General features: G+C 40.2%; 1 protein-coding gene across 1 annotated transcript in view; it reads right to left on the reverse strand.

Annotated features, from left to right (window-relative positions):
• The window catches only part of NME7 (NME/NM23 family member 7), a 76,497-nt gene that overhangs the window by 44,332 nt on the left and 17,371 nt on the right, over positions 1-14,794 (reverse strand). The window contains exon 7 of the mRNA XM_061366624.1: positions 14,445-14,550. Within this exon, the coding sequence (XP_061222608.1) occupies positions 14,445-14,550 (106 nt within the window). The remainder of the gene's footprint in view (positions 1-14,444; positions 14,551-14,794) is intronic.

The following is a 14,794-nucleotide window of genomic DNA, read 5'->3' on the forward strand; positions in this document are numbered from 1 at the left end:
GAACAGGTAAGAACGGGCCATTCTCACAGCTTTCACAGCCTGCAAACATCTAACTAAAACAAATCAGGTATTGGGCCCTAGATTCTATGGATCTGCCTTTTACAGAACTCTTGTCCTCAGCAGTTTTACCAGCCATTAGCAAAATCAGTGCTTGAGAGAAATGAAGGGGGACTCAAATATTCAGCTTTCTGCACCATTTCTCTACTGAAGTCATTAAGATTTTTCTTCTCTGCAGAGAAGACAGGCTCCTTTAATGATAGAAAAAGAAGTAGGATGCATAAAATTTTGCATAAAGGTCTTTACTGCAAGGTTCCTTTAATAATTAGGTGTGATAAACCTATCAAGATTTTCCTCAACATTGTATTCCTGAGTTCACTCTCATTCATCAGAGCAACACAACACCTTGTTGCTCCAGAGACATTGCCCACAACTGCAACACCCAGAAGGCTTAAGCAAAGGAATTATTATCAGCATTGTACACAGATAGATGCCTTGCCAAAAAACTTCCAAGTACTGTGAGGAAGAGGCATGTAATCTCATTTATGTTTGCAAAGCAGGATATTAAGCCAACTTTCCAAACGTGGAAACTGAAGCATAAGAGGGTAAGCAAGTTGCCAGTGGCAGTACAGATCTACAAAGCCAGTGACTTGGCCTCCCTTGTCCCAGTTTAGGCAATACACACATCACTTCTCCTAAGGACACTTTCCTTTCAAATTCTACCTGAACCAAAATAGAAATAGAAGGCAGAGAGGCAATCCCCAAGCAACAGAACAGTAGAAGCTCAAGGCTCAGCTTGGGATCTGCTTCAAGCTTTCAGCCAGTTGCATGACTGAATTAGGACGTGTCCTTTCCTCTGTAGGCATATAAGGCTGAGGAAAAAAAGAACTAATTAGATAGACTGCTATTTCAACAGCTTTAAACAATTTGTTTGCCACTTTAAAATCTAGATCTGTGGTAAAACACCAATTTTTTAACGACCCTTCAAACAGGGCCAGCACATGCTTAAAATGTGATTACTGTAAGAATCCAAATCAAAGCTAGAGATTAACTCCAGTTATGATGAATTTTCAGTCACAAAGCACAAAAGAATCACAAGCATTACTAAATACAACTGGGGGAATTTAACACTAATCCTAACAAATATGAGAGTGAGAGAGAGAGAGAAAGAGTGCACGGGCACAAGCTTTATGTCTCCTAGGCAGCATTATTATGTTACTACACACCTAATGTAGGATGGATAATTTTGCAACACATTTTTATCAGCTAAAATGATAAGGCACCAAGACCTCCTCAGTTACACTGAACATCTACAGTTTGTTGCTTTACAACACACAGTATTTGAAAATTGTCCTTCACTAAGAAGCAGAAAGCAGCAGGGAAGACATCACACTGATAATGTTACAACTGTTTGCAGAATTATGGATTGGAAGGAAATCCAACAGCTCATGAAAGTCACTTTTAACCTAACAGCACTTTAATTAATGGAGGTAACATCTATGTTGCCAGGACCTGCCAGTCCCAGCGCACTACAACCCACCAGCCCTACAACTAAGGATGTTACATTCTATTCCCTTTGTTCTTGGCTTATTTCCCAATTTAACCATTCACTGTTAAAAGCGTATTAAGCAAGACACAAACCTGCCTTCAAAGTCAAGAACTAGCTCTCTCATTTTAACCTTTATATATCATTTTTAATACCTTTCCAATAAATAAAATTATTTCCCCTGGAACAACAACCAGTTTTTTGACAGGAATATACAGACTGCTGTGACTGATCAGATCAATGAACCACCTAACTCAGTAACATATTTCTAGAAGTAACCAGCAACAGATGCATAAAGTAGCACTAACTATAAATAGCAATGTCATTTCATGTCTATTTTTGACATTTTAAAATTAAATTTTGCAGATAATGAAATTACCTGACTCCTTACTTCCAAGTGTTACAGTCCTGTCCCAAAACTCCAGAGAATCATGATCAGGTATGACTTCAAGCAAAATCCTTTTTGAATTCCAGAAGAGCAAAGAGTGGGATTGAGAGCAGGGCCCTTCTGCAATATATTTCTGCTGAAGTTCTCACTAATCTTTGCTTCAGAAAACATTGCAAAACACTGTGCAGTAAGAAGCTGACAGATGTTGTTCTCAAATAGTGCACTTCTTCCTATCAGTTAGTCAACCTATCCCCTGAAGAACAGGGTTTCTCTATCTCTTCTCTTTTGGTTTTTCTACTTAGTAATAAAACAACTCTAGGCATTCTTACTACGCAACATAAACACACCATTTCTACACTGGCCAAAAGCATGGCCATAGTTATAATCTGTAGCTATTGATCTCCCAGCCTCACTGCCTACTGTATGAAAAATGTATCCAGTCATTTTTGTATTTGTACTCTGGAGCAGCGAGTCACAGAGGGTCTCCTTAGTGACAGACACTGGGCCAACAGAGAGGAGAAGGGGGGCTTAAAAGCTACCCATGCTAACCACAAGGAAGAAATAAAGCCAAGTGGATAAAGGCAGAAGGTAAAGACAAACGTGAAGAAATTATGAGGGATATTGTTCATAGTGATAGAATCCAAGATTTTCCATCATTCCTCATTTCTCTCTAGGCATTGTATTAAAGAACCTCAAGAAATTTAAAGGGCAGCTTTACAGATATTTATGGAGAACTCTGTTTATGGAGTGATCTATACTGCAGCACTGATGAAAATCTTTACTAACAGTACTCATTTGAAAATACTAAAAGGGCAAAGACAAAAGATACCACCACTGCTTTCCTGGAGAACGCAAGTTAGCATTTTGCTAGCACAAGAAAAATTATGCATACAGACAGTAAATCTTAGGGGACCTTGAAACCAAAGCGGATGAGCATTTTATGTGACTCAGAATGGGAATCAACAGAAAGATTCAAAGGGGGTGAAAGGTTCAAAAGCTTAATCCTAGCTGCAACTTTCTGAACAAGGCAAGACCACACTTGTGAACGTCAAATGGGGCATTAAGACACAGAATGATGAAAATCTGTAGGAAAAGAAAAAGGCGTTTGTGGAATTCTTGCATGGGAACAGATGGGAACAGTCACTTAAAATTCATATACAAAAACTCATGCAGAAATTCAAGTCAAAGATCAGAGCCAGGCTACAGAAAATATACACCAATTTGGTTGTACAGTATGTGCTATCTAAGAAGGGAATGTGAAGAAAGAAAGTCTAAGAAGGAAAGATTAATACCTCTGCAACAGTTATGCTGAACTCAAACTGATGGTTGCATATTTACTAAAAAAAAAAAAACCAAAACCTCCCAAATAAAAAACTCAGGGTTTTGTCTTTCCTCGTTCTTGTATTAAGAGGAAATACCAAGTTGGTTTTTATTTTCATTTCTTTATTTTGAGATACTCGTTATTTTGTACTCCTTCAGCAAATCACTCTGAATATTTTTTTAGCCACTTGAGAAGATTATGGTCAATCACTAAGGAAGTGTTTCTGTGGCTATAAAATTTTCATTTATTTTTGCTTATTTCTTGAGTGTCAACAAAAAAGGTGTGAAACTACAGTTAAGGCTGTACCACTGGATTAAATGATGGCATTCAGTACTGTAATTCAAACCATTCATATGCTTACTAATTTTTTTTTAATTTACTTTTTTGTTATCCCTACTGAATACTGAGCATGGGACTTTTCATGAATGGTTACAGTTACAGAGCGGATGTGGTTGAAATTATGCCTTTGCATAATTAGCGTGCATTAGCCCATAATTAGTGTGCATTAGCTCATAATTATAAACAAGATTTTTAATCTACTATTGTACTGTCAATTAACTTAACTCTGGAGGTTAAAACCCCCATGAAATCCCCTATCACCTGCTCCAGCCTTTACTAATTTTATACTCTATTTGCTGTGGAAGGTTTGCCAACTCACTGCCCTAAATCAATAGTAAATATACTGTAAGCTCTATCATTTATTTTCAACTTGGCAAAAGACTATCACATATTTCTACATCTGCGTGTTGGCTCTTTTCAGCCCAAATACCTTGCCCTTCCCCTTACACTCTGATCTGAAAAGGGCAATAAGAGACTTCAAGATATCTATCTTTTGCTCCAAGGTACCGTGAAGTTAGACTATACATGGCTGTATAGTAAAACATTCTCAAAGACTTCTGGTAACAAAGGTTCCATTACATCCTCAAATATTCAGGACAGACTACACTTTGAAGAGTTTCTTAGTGATTAGATGATATCTTCTTTCATCTGAATTAGTAAATATGCGTATATTTTCCAAATTTACATACAGAAATCTGTATATCCCTGTCTTCTCCATCTCAGGTTGAATAAATTAAACCTTTAAAGTTTTCATCACATTTTCGTCAGCTAAATCTATTATTCTGTTTGCTCTCAGTTGATTATGTTATTTTTTAAACAGAGTGTCCAGACACTGGACATGGTACACAAGCTTGATTCTCACCAGCACTGAACAGAACTAGTTACTGACAAAAACCCCACTAAACAAGGTGTGTCCAACATTGTGAACAGTGATTGTACTTATGATATATCACTATTCCAACCACTTCTCTACAGATACCCTTCCAGTTCTTCTCTATTTTATATTTGTGCATTATTTCCACCCCTCCATCGTAGTGTTGTGTGGTTTTTTACATTTAGTTTCATCATCTTCACGTTGCTTCATTTCTGCAGTTCATTAGGAATGTTCTCAGTTCTAATCACATTCTCCAAAACCGTAGCAGGCACTTGCTACCGTCTGCAAACACTGCACTATTCTTCCTCGCCTGTCATTACTGACAATATTGCCAAGAACTGGCCCAAGGATGGGTGCCAAGACTTCACTTGCAAAGCCCTTTTAATTTGACATGCGCATGCACTGGAGTCCAGACTTCAGAAAAACATTTAAAACTATGCAAATGCCTATGCGGCACTGATCTAAACATAAGAATGACTTCAATAAAGGAAATCTTTGGTTTTCTAACTGCAAGGGACTTTGACGAAGGCACTGATGTTCAAGAGAATTGGATTATCTGGCTCTGTTTCACTTTCCTTTATGGAAAGCATACTTTGAGAGTTCAGAGATCAGCAAAGTGTAGTTTCTTTCAGAAAAGACATGCTGGTAAATGTCCATCACATCACTAAGTGCTTTAAATACAGTTATAGATTCTTGGTTCATCAGTTTTCCTGGTATGAAAGAAGCTTCATTAGCATGAAATTCCCCAGATCTGTCTGGGAATTAACTTTAACACTTTAAGAATGAAATCCCAAAATGCAGGAATAAACACTCATTCCTAATGCCCTTTTGTTGTTTTGTTGGGTTTTTTTTATGTTAACAGCATTGTCCCTGCACAGAGATGATTTTCAACAACATGAGCACCACTAATATAAATCTGCTGAAACCTATTAGGAAATAATCTCTTTCCAGTAGTGGGAAGACACTGGATCTTCAGCAAGGATTGGCTGTGACTTTGATCTCTTTTTTTTTTTTTTTTTCTAAGTTATACTTCCTCCTCTTCCTTCTAATGGATTTCCAGATTCAATTCATCTCTCCCTATACCTTAAGCAATTGAAATGTAAAATACATTTTTCAAACGTCAGAAAAAATAAATGCCACTTCCCCACTAGCCACTGAAATCCAAAGTCAGTCTAAGTCAGGAAGCCAATGCCAAGACACTAAAATTTAAATCAAGAAACAACACAGGCTTGGCTTCAAAAAACAAACACTCCAAGCAAAGAATTTCCATCATTTTACAACTACAGCATAGAATTAAAAACACTGATGGAAGTGGATGGACTACTGTTCTTATGGAAGCTAATGTTTTTTTTCTAGAAAACACCGATAAAGTGTTAAAGTAGGTTGCTTTTATTTTAACCACTTTTTCCTAGCTTCTCTAACAAGAAAGCAAACAAACAAAAATCCCACAGTTCCACCAGATACCACCAAACACTTCAACACGTTATATATAATATATTCAAGGAAAACATAAGAAACGAAGTGCATTTAATTTTGCATAAATATGTCTTCTATCTGGATAAATCCATCTAAAAAAAAAAAAAACAATCCCAAAAAATCTCACACCAAAAAAGCCTGTATATGAAAGCACTGTGCTTTACTAGGTAAGTTTCACATGACTGCAGTTCTAAGACAGCCACATTGCTTGTGGGAATATCCAGAGGTCAGATCTTGCATGATCCACTGTACTTCATTGAAGTATCTACAAATATTGCCTTCATCCCACCTTTTTTTCATTTCCATGTTCTATCTTCAAATAGTTACCTGACTATTTCAGACTTCTACTTGTTAAGTGTATCAAGGCCACCACTGATGCCCCCTGCACTCAACCTTGTAGACAAGAAAGGTCCTGCCTACACTGAGAAGTCCAGAGCATCTGCACTTCACCTTTCTCTTATGCATACTTATCACAAACAGAAGAGGTAGTATCATATGACTTACAAGAAAATTGCATCCCCCTTTTTTTAAGTCATGCATGAGAAAACAGCTTTCTGAAAACTCTGTTCTACTTCTAAGTGTCCTGAAAATAAAAATCATGAGTTACTCAAACCTATGTCTAAAAATACAGGGGGTGGGAAGAAACAATTTCCAGAGCTGGTTTACAATTTTTATAAATCTTATCTAATGAATACATCTGGATAAAAAAACATAGATACCTAGTCGTGAAAATGATGACAATTTGCACCTCTTTTATCCCATCCTCTTTTTCTTTCCAGCTTATTTAATTTCCTAACCACACATATTTAACTATACTTAGCATAATACAGAGGTGAACTGAGCATTTTCCCAGTGGTGTGGAAGTGTCCTTCTCTCTTTCAAAGAGCAACAAGTATACTGCATGTAGAAACATTTCTTCAGCTGTTTGCAGCCAGACATATAATCTACTATGAAGCTGGATTCCCGCTCTCTAAAATACTTCTTTCCCCATCCTCTCTTACAAAATGACTTCACTTGAGATGCTTCATAATTAAAACCTCTGTCTGTACCTGCTTGAGACTGAGCTACCATCCTTGGTATCTTTTTTGTCCAAGTTAGGTTTGTGTTTGGAGCAAGGAATTACTCATTTTTTTTTGCTAAAGCAAATAAGGAAATATGATTCTCATGCAGCATTTTGTGAATCAATATAAAGACTTATGACTTTCTAAAGATGTCCAGTAACCAGTATGTTAAGATAGGAGAGCTCTGTGACGTTTATTATCTACTCAGAACAGGTCTAAAACTGTATTTCCACAGAATCCAAAGAGCCCACACCTGCTCTGTTTTCTATGAGACTTAAATTCTAGTTGAAGAATACTATGAAAGACAGCACTGTAATTATTTATTTTTTTTTAAATACATAAGAGGAACAAGGGTATAATTTACCAAAAAAAGGTTAGAACAAAATCTCCAGCTTAACACACACAGAAGAACAAACCTGTTGCCAGACACCTAAGAGCCCTCAAGACCATAGAGGCTTCCTTAACAGCAGGCAGACATTTTTGTTGGCATCAGGTCCCATGAATTCCTGACTAGCATTTTTGCTTTCAAGTTTATGGCACAGTTCTATCCTCAAATTTGTCTGGCAAAACCCTGACACTAGGAGAACCCATGTTTCAGCTTGGGAGTGCAGAAACGGAGAAGAGGATTTCACCTTTGGAACTCTGTGCTGTAACCTTAGTACAAAATGCAAACTATAATACACTTCTGACCTCAGCATTTATAGTCCGATCATAACTATTTTCATAATTTTTCCTGCACATTTTTCAAAGGAATTAAGTAAAGGCACATCAAAGAAACTTTAAACCAGGCATGAAATACCAAATTCTAATTCCTACAGCAAACATGACTAAACTGTTACACATAAATACATTAAAGTTAATCCTGCCCCGTGATCTACAAGGTGCTATATCTGCTGACAAAAACAGTTGAGTCATAACTGTCCTCAGGGCATTAAATTGAAGTTCATCCATTTTGGTGCATCTACAATTTTGGCTTCTGAGCACAATTGCTAATACCTCCAGATCTAATAATATGAGGGCAATTACAAAAAAAGAGAAGAAGACTGTCTGTTTGTAACTGTAATCTTGTATCTGAATTATTAGAAGCTTCAAGCACAAGAAGCAAGGATTACAAATCACAGATCCACACTAAAACTTTCAAATTATTAAACAATTAAGCCGTATAATCCTAGAGCTATGCTTACTAGTTACCATATTCCTTGACTGAAAACTAGTCTCAGGAGAAGAGAAGTAGGCTGAAAAACACTGAAAAGTGTGGCAGATTCTAGAAGGGTCAAACCACATTGCGGCTCCCCAGCGCATCCCTTGTCAGTACAATTCTGCATGGAGCTCCTTTTGCATTCTTCCAGCTCCCAGTAAAGAGGGATTGGACTGCTCTTGCAAACCTTCTTCAGAGTTAAAATACAACCTCACTACTGCCAACTTCTCAGTTAGTCAGGGAAGTGCTTCATCTCAACTGGGAGGAGCTTCTGGAGAATGAGCTAAAGATATCTAATCTGGAGTGCCAGGCTGCATAGCCTTCAAGGGCCTTCCCAGCTGTTTTCCCACCTCTGATCCTCCACAGAAAACATTATGCTAACATCAGACTGACAAAATAGCTATTGCCTTACTTTTTTAAGAGGCATTTATAAATACACATTGTGGAGGGCCAGAGATACCACCCCTTCAAAATTACCAGCACCTTTGACAGCTGAATTTAAACCTCACATAACTCCCCCAACACCCTTTATCAGGCTCCAGGGTACCTCTGCAGCCTGGCAGACACTTTCAGTACTCTTACTTACAGTGTGTGAGCGCTGCACTAGTCCCTGCTGCAGGTGGTCAGTCTGCACATCTACAGCAGCCTAGTGACAGATGTTTCTGTATGCCTGCCAGGAGAGGGTCAGCAAGGCCAGAGATAAAACCAGCAGTGATTTTCCACTGCTCTGTCACTGAATAGGAACCCTATAAACCCTCCATGGTCATCAAAGTCAGTTTCTAAGAAAGGACTCTCCATGAGAATTAACCGGCGTAAACTAGAGATTAGATCCAGCCTCTTGACAGCAAGGTAAACTTGCTGAAAAACCTCCTAGCTTATGGCTATGGTTAAAGCAAACTGTCTTCCAGGACAAAAAAAATAGAAGATTTTTCCTTCTAAGAATCAGTTATGCAATGGACTCTTACAGAAAAAGAAACACTGGAAAAAGAAAAAAAGACCAGAAAGGAAAATTCAGATTATGAATTTGGTCAAATGCTTCTGCAGAAATAAAGACTAAAGCTCTGTACAAGCGTACATAAGTGAAACTTCACATAATTGTAAATGTGTAATGAGAAGATTATATTCATGGTAATTAGATAATCAAGTTCAAAGCCTCAGCAGTACATCGGAAATGGCAAAGAGGTTTATTTTTAGATACTTCATATTGAAAATTTATGGAGTAAAAATCAAATCTGCAATGCATAATAGGGTCTGCTGCTTTGATCCACATAAATCCTTCTCCACGCCTCTGCCAAACCACCTTTTCACACTGATGGCCACACAAGATTTCCTTTCCTCTGCAGATGCTGTTTCCACATACAGTCTCCCCACCAGAAACAGGGTGGACAACGACAGCTGGAAGCACTGTTGCTGGGGGTAAGCAAGTTGCTTATTTTTAAGACCATGCACACAGCCTCCTACATGCAACTTTGCCAAAAGGTCACAGTATCACCCAGTATCAGACTATGCTAGAGATTGGAAGGGACCTCAAAAGATCATCTAGTCCAATCCCCCTGCCAGAGCAGGAACACCTAGATAAGGTTACACAGGAGCGTGTCCAGGCAGGTTTTGAATGTCTCCAGAGAAGGAGACTCCACAACCTCCCTGGGCAGCCTGTTCCAGTGTTCTGTCACCCTCACTGAGAAGAAGTTTCTTCTCAAGTTTAAGTGGAACCTCTTGTGTTCCAGTTTGTACCCATTGCCCCTTGTCCTATCATTGTTTGCCACTGAGAAGAGCCTGGCTCCATCCTCTTGACACTCCCCCTTTATCTATTTATATACACTAATAAGGTCACCCCTCAATCTCCTCTCCTCCAAACTATAGAGACCCAGCTCCCTCAGTCTTTCCTCATAAGGGAGATGCTCCACTCCCTTAATCATCTTAGTTGCCCTGCGCTGGACTCTCTCCAGCAGGTCCCTGTCCTTCTTAAACTGAGGGGCCCAGGACTGGACACAATATTCCAGATGAGGTCTCACCAGGGCAGAGTAGAGGGGAAGGAGGACCTCTCTCGACCTACTAACCACCCCCCCTTCTAATACACCCCAGGATGCCATTGGCCTTCTTGGCCACAAGGGCACAGTGTCGGCTCATGGCCATCCTGTCGTCCACTAGGACCCCAAGGTCCCTCTGCCCTACACTGCTCTCTAACAGGTCGTTCCCCAACCTATACTGGAACCTGGGGTTGTTCCTGCCCAGATGCAGGACTCCACACTTTCCCTTGTTGTATTTCATCAAGTTATTCCCTGCTCAACTCTCCAGCCTGTCCAGGTCTCGCTGGATGGCAGCACAGCCTTCTGGCGCGTCGGCCACTCCTCCCAGCTTAGTGTCATCAGCAAACTTGCTGATAGTACACTCAATTCCCTCATCTAAATCGTTGATGAATATATTAAATAATACTGGTCCCTTGAGGCACTCCACTAGATACAGGCCTCCAACTAGACTCCACCCCATAGACTACAACTCTCTGGCTTCTCTCACTAGTTGCTATAGCACCTACTTCAACTGAGATAAAGGAGATGCTGCTGATATAATCAGAATGTCTGGAGTATCACTGGTTGCTAACAGGCCTTAAAAGGGAGACAAGATGAGCAAGACACCCCCCACCACCACCCCACCCCGCCCCCCCGGCTCTGTCATGGAGCACTGAGCCCAAAAAGGTCAGCCCTTCCTTTCTCAAACTTTCTGCCTACAGATGCAGAATCCATGGGGCCAGCCTACTCCACAGCCATGTCTCTGCTCTCTAATCCCTATAGCAGGGCTCCTCCCTGATTGGCAGGGTGTATGGGCGAGTTATCGAGAGTTGGAGGAGGTATCGGTCGGTGCTTGGTCGGGCGGGGGGGGGGCAAGTTGTCGGTCTCCTGGGTGGGCTGGGGAATTAGCTCAAGTGGGAGAGCGCTCACTTAGCATGTGAGAGTAGGGGGAGGGCAAGAAGGGGGGGAGTGGGTGAACAAGCTGTCTGGCTGGGGTTAAACCACAACAGTCTTCCTGTTTCAAATAGGCAGCTTGGAGCTCTCATAGGCAGATTGCTCGGTCCCCCCAATTTCAGCATACCAGTCCCGCACTCCAAAATAATCTGCACTGGGATGGAGGAATGGTGGCATTTCCATAGAGACAACCTGCCATTGCCAAAAAGCACATTCAAAACTTTAAAAGCTTTACAATCTTCAGGAAGCAAAGGCCATGTTCCTTCAATTTTAAAAAAGGCAATTCAATCATAGGAGTAATTTCAGAATTAAGACTTCAAAAAAACTGTTGCAAAGCTAGTGCACAGCTCCCTGTTGTGCATGGTTCTTTCGACTGTGATGATGCAAAGCACTTTATAAGACCAAGCATACCAAAAGAGATGCCACCCAGTGATATTTCTGTCATCACAAAAATAGGCTGAAGTAGAATATGAGAAAGATTAAGGAAGACAGAAGAGGACAGGCAAAGAAAGCCAAATCCTCTCACCTGTGACACTCCTGGCCCATTGGGCTGATGTTGGAGAGTTCCTGCAGCCTTTGTGAAGAAGGATTCACCCCCTGTCAAACTGCAGACTGAAACCAGTCCAGTTGTGATATGAAGCTACACCAGTGCTCGCAGCCAAAGAGGGAGGCCATTGCCCACCAACAGTGTCTTGTCCTTTTCCTAAGCCCAGCTCCCTGTCAGAAGACAGACTTCTAGAAAGTTTTACAAGACCTCAGACTCATAACCTCTTTAAGAGTTGCAGTACCTCTGGCTTTTGAGGCATTCAAAGTAACACTGGGGAAAACAGACAGGAACAAGAGAGCTTACTGAGGTAAAAGCATAACCAGTCTCTGAATGCCATCATTCTTGATATTAATTTAAAACTACTTGATGGGTTTGGCTGGGGTAGAGTTAATTTTCTTCACAGTATCTAGTATGGGCTTTGTTTTGGATTTGTGCTGAAAACAGTGTTGATCATTCAGGAATATTTTAGTTAACTGCTGAGCAGTACTTAACACAGAGCCATGGCTTTTTCTTCCTCTCACCCCACCAGCAAGTGGCAGGTGGTGCACAAGGAAATGGGAAGGGACACAGCCAGGACAGGTGATCCCAACTGACCACAGGGTTATTCCAGACCATATGGCATCATGCTCAGCATGTAAAGCTAGGGGAAGAAGAAGGAATACGGGGATGTTCAGAGTGATGGTGTTTGTCTTCCCAAGTCACCATTACATGTGATGCAGCTCTGCTTTTCTGGAAATGGCTCAACACCAACCTGCCATGGTAAGTGGTGACTTAATTCCTTGTTTTGCTTTGCTCATAGAAGCAGATTTTGTTTTACCTATTAAAATGTCTCTATCTCAACCCACGAGTTTTCTCACTTTTACCCTTCTGATTCTCTCCCCTATCCCATTGGTGGGGGAGTGAGCAGCTGTGTGGTGCCTAGTTGCCAGCTGGGGTTAAACCACAGCAAACTGATAAAACATTTTGCTAATTTAGAATATTCAGGTTTTACTTTTTCATTCTGTTGAAAGTGGTAATCAAAGCCGTATGGATGGAGAAAGCTCTCACAAGGTAAAAGCTATATGGATGGAGAACGCTCATAGAGGGTAAAAGCTGTATGGATGAAGAATGCTCATACAAGGTAAAAGCTGTATGGATGGAGAATGCTCATACAATGTACACTTCACCTTTCAAATTTTAGTTGCTGTTTGAAAGCTTGGGTCTGCCTTTCCAGCCCTCTGTGGTGTGAGGAGAAGGACTATATAGTGGTTATTGATCTCAACTTTAGTCTAGCATGCACATGGCAAAGTTGCGTGTACAAGGATTTTCTATACCCGCACCTCTTTCTCTCTCACCAATCCCCCCTCCTCCAGACACTCACGCTCCCAGAGAGGCATGCAAATGGGACCAGACTTTGTCCTTTGGCGATTCAGAAAAATTTTGAGAAGTTCAAGAAAAAAGAAAGAAAGTAACAGGCCACTATGAAATCTACATAAATAAAGGAGATTAAAAGTGTGAAGAGAAAATCTAAGCTCAATAAGATACGAGTCTGAGCCCTGATATAAATAAAAATTATATCTTAAGAAAGCAGAGCCCAAGCTATCCACTTTGTTATTTTCACAGTCAAATTAAGGACTGTAACAATTCTGCCAAGGAAAGGTTTGTCCTCTGCAAACATACGTGAAATCATAGTCCTAGCTGCTGCCTGCATTTCTGTAAAAGGAACATCACTCCCTCTTTGCTGCATGGAAGATTTACCAGAAGCAGATACCATGCAAGGCCTCAAACAGATAACAGACATACTATCAGCAGTGAGCATGAGACTCTTTCTCATGAAAGCATGTTTTTTTCAGCAAGCTTTCCAGACATCCCACTTGAGATGTGAAAGGCCTGGAAACTGCTACAGCCACTTCTGATGTTTCCATGTTAGCTATGGGCAGAGAAGTGATTAAAATGTTGCAGTGTGCTCTGTATCTTACTAAGAAAAATCTCAGTGCTCTCACATGGCAACATTTATTCTACACTCAAAAATGTTACTGCAGTACCAAAGCAAAAATATTTTACTGCACTCACTGCTCCTACACATGCTCCTGTACCTGAGTACAGGACACAAAGTGTGATTGTTTTTGTGCGGTAACGGCTGGGCACTAAACATATCTAATACTCCTATGGTGAGCTCACAGAGTATTTGCCAGCACATAAAGCATCGTGGAGGCCAACAAATGCTTTAGGTCTCTGACTCAGTTTTATAGAACAAACAAGCCTTTTCTACTTTCCATCCTCACTACTTTCAGCAGAACGAGATTCATATCAGTAAAAATCTCCCTTTGTAAGTAGTTTCAATGTAATGTGTTACTGCCTGAGTGTCCCTGCAATATGGCCAGGTGTTCTACTTTCAGGCTGCCTTGAGGATGCTAACTTCCAGCAGAGGAGTGTGTTGAGTAGAAAGGAGCAATGACATGGTAAGCTGTCCCAGTAAGGTTCATCAAATCTCATGTATACTTTTATCCCCCTTTTTTATCACCTCACCCTTCTTATTCTAAAATTAACAAGTATCCACATGGAAAGCATGTGAACCACTCTTCATGGAACTGAATGGCAGAAATACTAAAGGTATATATCCGCATGATTTTGTATGTACTATGAAATATACCCTGTGCTTTTGCAGTCTCATTCTCCCAAAAAAGGGTGCAGGAATTATCATGGATACAATGAAGTACAGATTGCTTTCCCCTCCTCTATCTTCATTGCTTACCTTCACTAACTGCATGAGGCTTAATAATGCAACAAGTACAGTTTGTGAATTTTGCACTGTTGGCTGGTCCACGACCTCCATTGGAGGGAAAGAACAACTCCAGCTCCTGAAAAACATTGTAATTGCATACATTTTAGATTGATCTAGCTGCATACATCAGCCTTTATCATAAGTAACAACATCTGAAATATCCACAGTCACAGAAGATAAACCATAATTACAGATTTTTTTTTGTGCTACAAATACTTTTTCCCTATAATATTCTCTCAAACTTATCTTTCCCTCTCTGGCACCACAGCTACAATCATAAAAACATGATTAGAATTCTTCTTGCAATGTTGTTCTTTCCC

Source organism: Neopsephotus bourkii, unplaced genomic scaffold (genome assembly GCF_033783945.1).
Source record: "Neopsephotus bourkii isolate Nb327-2 ecotype Australia unplaced genomic scaffold, CSIRO-AGI_Nbou_v1 NB_1350, whole genome shotgun sequence".
NCBI lineage: Eukaryota > Metazoa > Chordata > Aves > Psittaciformes > Psittacidae > Neopsephotus > Neopsephotus bourkii.